This window comes from Microtus pennsylvanicus, chromosome 6, assembly GCF_037038515.1.
Source record: "Microtus pennsylvanicus isolate mMicPen1 chromosome 6, mMicPen1.hap1, whole genome shotgun sequence".
NCBI classification, from domain to species: Eukaryota; Metazoa; Chordata; class Mammalia; order Rodentia; family Cricetidae; genus Microtus; species Microtus pennsylvanicus.
Genome location: NC_134584.1, coordinates 51,072,988 through 51,083,863, shown reverse-complemented (window position 1 = coordinate 51,083,863; position 10,876 = coordinate 51,072,988). Strand labels below are relative to the sequence as shown.

The following is a 10,876-nucleotide window of genomic DNA, read 5'->3' as shown; positions in this document are numbered from 1 at the left end:
ATAATGTGACCCTGTGGGAGGACACCAGACCAGGAATCTGGTGCCTCACCCTCATTACTTCTGCCAGTTGGACAAGCCATTTCCTTAACCTGAAAGACGAGGGAGTTCGGAGATATGGGACATTTCTCTGACTCTAAAATGCCTGATTCTACAGACAATTCTTGCCTGAGAAGAACATTGATGTGAACAGACTTTATTCTGGAAATGGTCTCAAGGACAAGTCTGAAGCCCACTTGGTCTCTGCTGCTGGGTTCAACACCTGGTTGGGCCTTCAGGAACAAGAATAAGTGGGATGGCTCCTGGCTCCTCTTGGAAATGATCACACAATTCATCCCAAGCTGCATCTCAAACTGTCACAGAAACGGCCCGCTGTCAAGAAAGTTTTATAATAATGGTAATAAAATCAAATAACAAAAACAATGTGCACAAAGAGAAGGTGCAGAGCAAACACAGTGACATGCAGAATCAAGTATTTATGATATTAAACAGAAAGCTAGCACAGAAAACTAAGCATCCCATGGTTTTTTAAATCAGGATTTGCCAATGACAAAGACAATAATCATTTAAATTCAGCATACTTACCAATTCTGAAAGCTAAAGTCTGGTTCTGTTTACATGCTGAGGAAAGAAAAACACAAGCTCAAGTCTGTACAGGTACTTTTTATTTCTTGTTTTGGAGAAAGATTAACTCTACCGAACCCTGAATGAAAGTGTCAGATCATCCCAGCACACACGGGCAATATTACTTTGTAGATGGAAAAATGATGGCAGAGATGAGAGAAGGCCTTGACCGTTTCCATGTTAGAAGAGGGTTTCATATTCTCAAATTCAGCGAGGACATCGCTGGCAAGGCATCTCTCCTGTGAAAAGTCACTCAAGGTTGACGAGACCACGGGAAATTCCTCCTGCAGGTACTTTCTGAGTGTCGCTCTGGTGCTGGGCTGCATTAGTGGCTGTGGCCCTTAGTCTGGTGTGGCTGTCATAGGGAAGCTGCCTTTCTGTGGCAACGGTGCTTCCCTTGCTTGAGCTAGGATTTGGCAAGTCACCACCCAGGGGACTTGGGACGTAGGGAGACCAGGTGTTAGCACAGTGCCACGGAATTCGGAGAAGCCAATGATTCACCCCTGGCAGCTCCTCCACACCTGGGAGGCTGAAAACACAGTTACTCAGTCAGCAGGGACTGGCTGAGAGGTTGTAAGGTCCGTCGGCTGACTGTCCTCTTCTTTAACAGCACTGTGTTGGATTTCTTGTCCTGGGGGACATGGCAGAGCAGAGCATCCAGTGTGTAAACAGTGACCAGGCCATGAACGTGCAGCTTCCCATAGACCTCGTCAAATCTGGCCGCGAGCGTGGGGCTGTTCTTCAGTTTGTCCCTCACCTTGGTCAGCTGGAAGAAGAGTAGTCATTACATCACAATGTGGTCAGCCTATCCTCTAAGAAGCAGAAATAGACATGCAGAAATGTCCAGTGTACACACAAAGATGACTACCAGGGCACACAGGCAGGGTGACTGTTAAGAGCCTCTGGAAGCCACAGAGTTCAGAACCTCATAAAAGGAAGCCAAAGCATACACCTTACAGCAAAACATAACTGGGAGAGGTCGAATGCCAGCGGAATCAACAAAGCGTGGGTGAGAGCAGGAGGTCAGATTGTACGGACTTTACATATAGTTCCGGGGAAGATGCTCAGAATTTACCCTAAAAGCCAGGGGATGACAAGGGCTATGGTCTGATTGAGACTTAACAAGCTGCCCAGAGAATAAATGGAGGGGGGAGCCCCCATCATAGCCCAGAGGAAAAGATGGTGGTGACAGGGGAACACACAGGGAAAGATGGAGAGGCAAGCGTAGGTGAGGTGCACTGTGGGTGTTATTAGCGAGGGACTCCAGCTGAAGGAGAGGAAGTCAATGTCACTTTCCTAACTGGGGTCCTAGGAACACGATGATGGGCACTGCCATTTACTGAGATAGGGGGACAGGGAGGTGCAGGATTGGAGGGGAAATCCAGAATCTCTTCTGGAGGTGAACATCAAGGTAGGCATGCCAAGAAGACCACTGGCCAGAGAGTCTGAGACAGAGCAGAAGACCTGATGTAGAAATAGCAGTCACAAGTACAGGTACTAACCCTACAAAAGCGGGTCAGCTCAGGATCAGGATCTGCACAAAGCCTACCTTTTACTTAGTTCTGAGGACTCAGCCTAGTATCCCAAGGCAAGTTAAGTGGGAAAAATCTTCCTAACATCCTTTGGACATTTTCTAAATAAATCCTTCCAAACATGGACTCCCAACTGAACTGCAGATAATCAGTTTCATGTTCTGTGAGAACGGCTTCCTTAGCACTCAAGTTCATAGTGGATGATGGCCACATTCATGTTGGGTATGGGAGAATGCTCTTGTACACTGCAAAGATTTGCCACTAGTATTGGATTAATAAAATGCTGATTGGCCAGTAGCCAAGCAGGAAATATAGGTGGGGTACCAGACTAAGAATTCTGGGAAGAGGAAGGGCTGAGATGCAGTTCTTCTGCCTAGAGGCAGAAGAAGCAAGATGAAAATGCTGCACTGAAGCCACGTGACTAAACATAGATAAGAATTATGGGTTATTTAAGTTGTAAGAGCTAGTTAATAGTAAGCCTGAGCTAATAGGTCAAACAGTTTATAATTAATATAAGCCTCTGTGTGTCTTTGGGACTGAACGACTGCAGGACCAGGTGGGACAGAAACTTCTGTCTACAGTACAGGCTTCCCAGAGAAGCAGAGCATAACAGAGTGGAGGGACATTCACCCAGCTGCATAGGCCACAGTAGGTTCATCACTGCAGAAACCTTCACCAGCATCCCAACAGCTATGGGATGCAGGTAAGAAATCACATCATATTGCTCTGTTAACTCAGTTTTAAAAAACCAATGAGAAAACAGCTAATATTGGAACACTTTCACTAATATTACTGCAGGAAACCAGAAGCTCTTTCCTATACTCCTCTGTGGTATTCTATCTACAATAGTTGACTCAACACACTTTTAATAACTATTGATATAAACATCAAGTAGAGTATTTTCAAAATATAGAGTTTGGGGCCTGGGAAGATGGCTCAGCAGTAACAACCACTGGCTGCTTTCCAGAGGACCCAGTTTTGATTCCCAGCACCCACATGCTGGCTCACAGCCTATCTGTAACTCCAGTTTCAGAGATCTGGCATCCTCTTCTGGCTTCCAAGGCCACTCCATGCAACAGGTGAACAGACATATATGTAGGTAAAAAACTCTAGACATGCAAAATTTAGAAAATAAAATAAAATCTTCAAAAATAGTTTTATACTATTAGAGTCCATATACAATCTGTCTGTCTCTGTCTCTATCGGTCTCTCTGTCTCTGTCTCTATCGGTCTCTCTGTCTCTGTCTCTATCGGTCTCTCTGTCTCTGTCTCTGTCTCTATCGGTCTCTCTGTCTCTATCGGTCTCTCTGTCTCTGTCTCTACCTGTCTCTCTGTCTCTGTCTCTATCGGTCTCTCTGTCTTTGTCTCTATCGGTCTCTCTGTCTCTGTCTCTATCGGTCTCTCTGTCTCTGTCTCTATCGGTCTCCTGTCTCTGTCTCTGTCTCTATCGGTCTCTCTGTCTCTGTCTCTCTGTCTCTATCGGTCTCTCTGTCTCTGTCTCTCTGTCTCTATCGGTCTCTCTGTCTCTGTCTCTATCGGTCTCTCTGTCTCTGTCTCTATCGGTCTCTCTGTCTCTCACACACACACACAGACCTAGCTAAGCCAGGCACACGCCTGCATTTGGTGGAAATGCCAGCTCCTAAGAGGCTGATGTAGGCAGTTCCTGGGTTTCAGACCAGCCTGGACTGCATAGCAGGACTCTGCCTTGGAAAACAATGACAACACAAGAAGAGACCAAAGAAACAAATGAACAAAACAATTAGCTCAAAAGGTATAGCGTTGTATAATTTATTTCTCATCAAGCAATTCCCTGAAAGTCTCAGGTAATCAGGGGGATCAGGCTGAAGCCCAGGGCAAGTTTTATAAGTGAAAGAGTCTTAAGTCAGAATCTTCAGTGTGAGGCTTGTCTGCATGCTTTAGATATAAATGGGCAACAACAGGCCATAATGATTTATTAAAATTAACTACTGAGAGAAACGGAAGTTGCATCAGTATTGTTATCACATACACATGTGTGCACATACAAACATGCATGTGTGTATACACACGATCTCCAGCACACAAGCACACTGTGCACTCTAGAATCTACTCATATCTCCATGTCCTCTGCTTTTAAAACTTACTCCAACACGATCTGGGAAAATCACAACCCAGGCAGAGTAAAGCCCTCTAGTAGGAAGAAGCTAATCCTGCCGGTAAGAGTCCTCATAACTCCTTTGCCATCAGGAAGAAGCAGAAGCAAGGAGACACGTGAGACAGAGCTGGGATGCGGCATGATGGAGAAAGCGCTATCTGCTCCCTGGTGCCCATCCTGCCACCTGGGCCATCAGCAGAACTGGCAAAGCACGGGACGGTGGAACAAGGAAGGAGGACCAACCCACAGGTCACTTGGTCGGAACAAATGAGCGTGGGCATGACTGCTAATGGCAGGGCTGCCTGGCACTGACACATTTTCTTAGCTCTTCGCTCCCTCCCCAACCACTTCACACGTTATTGGAGGTATACGTGACTACATTTTGAGCTGGAGAGACGGCTCAGTGGTTAAGGTGCTTACTGCTCTTGAAGAGGAGCTAGCTTTAGCTTCTAGCACCAAATTGGGTGGCTTAAAATCTCCTCTAACTCCTTTACCCGGAGACCAGATGTCCTCTGGCCTCTGCAGGCACCTGGACACACATGACAGAAAGAAACCCAGAGGCACACACAGGTACACGTAAGTAATAAAGGAGGCTTTGAAAACAGTGACTGCATTTCAAGCGGGCAGCGGGAACTTCTGCTGTGTCTCACGCCCTCATCTCTTCCATTGTTTTCAACGCTTAGGAATTGCTGTTTCCTCTTCACTTATATTCAATTTAATTTTAATGTTTGGGAAGCTTTCACTACTTTGCAAAGCCAAATATACAAAACACACTCATGGAAATCCTACTTCTACTCTTTACCCACTTTCTCATAGTTGTTTTGGTTTTCTACATTAATTTAAATGTAAATATATGAATGTATCTGGTCATGTATCTCACTTCATGATGGGGGTTCTGGGGAATTCACCGTTAGGGCTGAGAGTCTTCCGTCTTCCTGAGGGTTAAACGCATTCAAGTCCTAAGTGAACTCCATCTTTGTTCAGCATTGGCTATTGGTTCTTTTCTCGTAATTTTCAAAAAGAATTCTCCACATTAGAGTTGGTCAGCTCTTTGTTATATGAGTAAAAACCTCAAAGTATTTTCTTCAAGATTATTCACCTTTTTATTTGATATAGTGTTTCTGTCACACAAAAACACATTTTTAGGGCTGGCAAGATGACTCAACAGGCCAGGGTGCTCGCCACCAAGCCTGAGAACCTGGACTCAAAATTCCATGGTGGAAGGCAAAAACCATCTTTTGAAAAAGTCTTCTGGCTTCCACATGTACTGTGATACATCTGTGTTCACACACATACATACACATGAACACACACACGTACACACACCATATATTAACACAAAATAAAGAAATATAAAAAAACAGATAAATGTGAAGAAAGACTTTATGGAGAGGCTTGGAGAGACAGCTTTGTCAAGTACATATCTGTTTTGCAAAAATAAGAACTTAAAATTTGATCTCCAGAACCCATGTAAAAAGCCAAAATGATCAAAGAAGGCGGATTTTTAATCTGGAAGTTGGGGAGGTGGAGGCAGAGCTCTGGAGCTCACTGGTCCCCAGCCTAACTGGATCTGTGAGTCCAGGACCTTGTGAGAGATAAGTAAGGCAGCCTTTGAGGGCTGGGGAAGAGAACCACTAAGCTGCATCTTGAAGTCATTCCTTCCCTTAATGAAGCTATTTTTCTTACTTGTTTTAAGTCAAGCCACAGAAAAAGTATAGTGGTATACTTCCTGAGGTCATTACCTTATCACATTAACTTTGGAGGAACTGGCATTTGTAAGGTCCAGCTTCCCTAGCTAAACCCAGCATGGGTCTTTTCATTTGTAGGGTAACCGTTTTCTTTAGATGACAGACAATATACACAATAATGATGATAGGACTGATCACAAAGAAGGACACTCTGACGAGACTTAAGTGTGACAATGTCCAGTAGCAGTGGAGATGCTGGAGAGAGGCACATGAAGTCACCATGGGCATACAACCACAGCCAGCAGCTGACGGTGTACTGGCCATTCTCTCCCCCAAACAGGAAGCAAGGGTTAGCGGAGAGTGAGGAGCAAGGAGAAGGTACTGGATGCTACAGGGGTACATTATCTGTGTTTTGAAGATCAGAGGACAAAGCAGCCACACTAGTCAGTCATACAGGCCAGGGAGTGGTGGCACACACCTTTAATCCCAGGACTCAGGAAACACAAGATTGACTCTGTCTAAAAGAGAAACAGAGCTCATACAAAGGTGATCCCAGCACTTGGGATTACATGCCTTTCATCCCAGCACTAGGGAGGTTGAGTCAGGAGCGATATGGCTGGGCGGAGAGAGGAATATAAAGGGGAAGAGCCAGGAACTCAGAAGAGTGTGGAGTCTGAGGATTTGTGGAGACAGGCTCTCGCCCTTTCGGTCTGAAGACTTGGTAAAGGTAAGAGCTCTCTAGTGGCTGGCTGCTTTGCTTTTCTGATCTTCAGGTTGAACCCCAATATCCGTCTCTGGGTTTTTATTATTCATGCTATGGGAGGCTTGAGAGAAAAAAGGAAAGTATCTACAGAATAGTAGAGGGGAAGGAACAACACAAAGGAGACGGCTCCCTGGGAACCCGAAGCCATAGTGCGAGCCCCGAGACCACCGGAGAGACTGCTGTCTCTGGCCTCTTGCTAAGGAGGCAGTCTCAGGGCTAGGACGCCAGGTGAGCACAGGGTACTTAGTGCCACCTGCAGCGCTGGCACACTTACCACTTCCTCTGAGAACGCGTGTCTTTTCACAAACATCGAGACACTTCTGTCAACAGTGTCCTGTAAGATCTTTATCAGGTTTTCCAACCTATTTGACCGGACATGGATTAAAATCTGAATAAAAGAACAGACAAGACTGAGCTAGCAGGCTTTTCAACGTTGAGATGAGCCTGCATTGACAGACACCAGTTTTTAATATTATTTCCTAATTCATTAGTTCAGGTATGCTTTTTGTTTGTTTTTTAAGTGCTTTGTATGCATGTTCACTAGCAAAAATATATTTTTCTACAGCTAATGGCATTGCTGTAGCTGGGGCCAGTGAGGTGCCTCACAGAGCAGAGGCACCTGCCACACAAGCCTGAGTTTGATTCCTCAATTCCACAAAAAGAACAAGAAACAACTTCACAGTTATGCTCTGACCTCTGCATACACATCTACACACACACACACACACACACACACACACACACACACACACACACACACCCCACTGGTGTCTGGCTAAAATTTTAACCCTGGCAAATGCTAGCTACGTGACTCCCAGCTGCAAACTCTGCTTTTAACGACCTTATCTGTTAAATGGGAACAGTAGTCTTGAGTCCTACGTTGTGTGCTACCGTGAACATGACGTGAAAAACCAGCACACAGGAGGTACAAGGGAAAATGTTCATTCCCTCTGCCCTCTTTCCCCTAGGACCAAGGGCCATGACAATCAACTGTACCCTAAGCCTGGCTGGAGGAAGGCAGCACCTTTCTCATGTTGGTTAACTGCAGCACACTCCCTGTGCCAGGTGGAGTGGAAGCTGGCTGAGGTCTCAGGGAAGCCTATCTATCTGCACTGCACTCATTAACAACCTTCAAAACTGGGCGCCAAACCATACTTGTGAAACGGCCCTGCTGACTTCCCATCAGCCTGCACACCCAGCACACGGAAAAGCAAGGCTCATTTTCGTCAGTACTCAACAGGACAGTTTGAGACACAGAGAAAAGGTTTTAAAAAATGAGAGTAACTGAGAAGTCACCAACCAGTGTTAGTCACCGTTTATAATTTGATGTGTTAGTTTCAAAATGTATTTTCCCCCAAATTGTATCTTTCCTTTGCTAGTTATTAAATAACTTTTGCTTAACACTAGAAATAATTGGTGTAAAGCCACATATTGAATAAATGCATAGCAATTAGCCATGGAAACACATATTATATGATATTGGTTGATATGTATATCTTAAAATTAAAACCTAGTACTTTTGAAACTAGAAATTATTACACCAACAGGAATGAACACCTTTACAGCCCAGGTCCCCAGGAGAGGCAGCGTCTCCTCCTCCACACTGAACTAGCTGTACCGTTTTGCCCCCTCTTTTGTAACGTCTGTTTGTGGAGTGTTTGCATTTTCTCTGTCAGAACGGAAGGGAGGAAGGTTGTCAATTCACAGTTCTGGAGGTTCAGGACCTGGGGCTGCCCCGAACTCAGCCAGAGAAGGCGCTCTGCCCTGAGCCACACCATGGCAGACGGCAATGAGTAAGCACACGTGAAAGCAGGGATTGCATCTCGAGAGGAAACCAGAGGGCAGATGCTAGTTTTCTACAACGTTCTTACAACTACCTTCATCCCTCCTGAGAGCACACCCCCAGTGACCTCATAGTACTGTCCTCTAGGTACTGCCTTTTTTCCTTCCAACTTCAAAAGTGTATTTTCAAAACTATTTCTTACATGTATATAATGAAGTTTGACCACACCCACTTTCCATTTCCTTCTCTTTGCCCATGCCACTCCATCTGGAATACGTCCTCTCCCAACACGTCCCTTCTACTTTCGTGTCCTTTTAAAAACTAACTTGAGCTTAGTTAGGGTTGCACATGCATGGGATTTGCTAGCTCACCAGTAGGTTACAGTGGCTACACTCCTGATGGAAAACAACTCTGCATCCTCCAGACACCACTAATCCAATAGCTCCTCACAGGGATGGTGACTCATGCTGGCCCTACATCTTAAAGTCTCCTACCTCACTCTCATCACACCATGGACTATGTCTCCCACAGATGGACTCCCGAGAGACAAATGAGACAAACAAAATCTCGAGGGAAGCAGCTCACCAGGGTGAGGGCAGCACTGCCAAAGAGAGCTTATGGTTCTCCTGAGACTGACAGGCTACAGTCAACATGCATGGGTCTTGGTGACGTCATAGATTATATGAATGCAAGATGTAGCAACTGTCAGCTGGGAAATAAGAAACCAGCTCCTCTGGGTCACACAGGCAGCAGAAGTAATTCGGATAAAGAGAAAATTAAGTTAGGAGAGGATTAAGTGAGTTTAAATTCTAATGCACAGCAGCAAAAGATTTAAATGTAAGATATAGATTTTTAAAACAGACCAAGGAAAAGAAAACTTCCATTTATTTTTACTAATATTGACTCAACAGGCGCCCACTGCCAGCTCATTCGTCAGGCGCACAAATTGTTTAAGGATTCCAAGTAGATGACAGCCTTGGAAACGCTGAAGCCTGTGCATCATTTTAAAGCTCAGACAGAAAGACCCAGAATCTGAAAGCCGCCCCAGGGAGTGCACACTGTCTCTTCTTCATCATCCAGAATACAAAGGTTTAAACGGGCTTATAGTGTGACATGAGGGATTTAGATCGGATATCTGCAAGTTTCCCAAGTGGGAATTCTTAAAGAATAAGACTTTCATTAAAGTTTCCAAATAATGGATAATTCCTTGACCGCATTCCCAAAGAGAATCAAATTTAACATTAGTTCAAGGTTCCTTAACCACAACAAGCCAATCCCACCATGTGCCTGCTGGCTGTCCTCCATATTAGAGAACAGAAGCTGCCTTGCGAGTGCATGAGCCCCACACCCCAGCCACAGGTGTGGACACATTTCTTTCCCCGATGGTTCATGGTGTGTCTCCACCAAACCATTTTCTCATTTGGAAAAAGACATTACTATACTTCTGTAACAACCGTGAGAGACAGGCAGGGACAGAAATCTAAACCCACAGAGTGGCAGTGGGCTGTGCCTTGTCCTGTGATCTTGGCGCAACTACTCAGGAGTAGTGAGGCCTGGATGACAGACACAGCCTTCCTTCCTGTCTTCATGGGTCTCATCTCCCCAGAGAGGTGAGAGACCCAGGCTTTACAGTCATCTGTCTGTGCTCCAACCCTGGCTCCGGTGTCTACTGAACTGTGAAACTTGGCGAATCCCTCGGCCTGGACGGTCCCCTTCCACATCTGCACCACTGAGTGATACAGTTCCAGCAGGACTCTACAGAACTAACAAATCACAAGGCGTCTAGTCTGGTACCTTAGCTAAAATTAAATTAAGATCTGGCTGTCTCACCCTCTTCAGCGTCCTGCCACCAGGGCCATCTCTACTCTAGGGAAAGCCAGCAGTAACTCAGGCACTGCATCGCTGCCCGCATGCTCATGTGCAGCTCTCCTCTCTAGCGCTACAGCCCCTCCTTCCTAGTCCCAGAACTCTCCATCCCACCTGCAGTCACCCTCTAGGAGGTGGCTGTACACCTGGAATAAGAGCTGTCCATATCTAACGGGAATGAGAAGACAAAAGTAATGGCTGTCCCTTTGCTGTCATGGTTGAAGAATGGATCTGAAGCAGCTGGCCTGGGACGGGGAGCACTTAGTGCTCCATACTAACCAAGTTCATCACAGGAGTATGTCTGCGACAAGTCCTAGAGTAGGATCTCGGCAGAGTGCCATGATTCCGAGGAAACAGTAATACTTACAGGTGATAACTTTCTGCTCTGCCCACAGGAATTACCCTCAGATGTACACCTGTACAGTGCCCGATGGTATACTTGGAAAACCAAAGTCAGACATGATATCTAAAGAATCTGTGCACTGGCCC

At 45.6% G+C, this 10,876-nt stretch overlaps 1 protein-coding gene across 2 annotated transcripts in view; it reads right to left on the bottom strand.

Moving 5' to 3' along the window:
* Nucleotides 1-640: 640 nt before the first annotated feature.
* Ptcd2 (pentatricopeptide repeat domain 2) overlaps nucleotides 641-10,876 on the bottom strand; it is a 30,027-nt gene continuing 19,791 nt past the window's right edge. For both annotated transcript variants that reach the window (XM_075976229.1, XM_075976230.1), the window contains 2 exons: nucleotides 7,013-7,126; nucleotides 641-1,387 (listed from right to left, as the gene is read on the bottom strand). In XM_075976229.1, coding sequence (XP_075832344.1) covers nucleotides 1,163-1,387; nucleotides 7,013-7,126 — 339 coding nt within the window. In that variant the 3' untranslated portion in view covers nucleotides 641-1,162. The remainder of the gene's footprint in view (nucleotides 1,388-7,012; nucleotides 7,127-10,876) is intronic.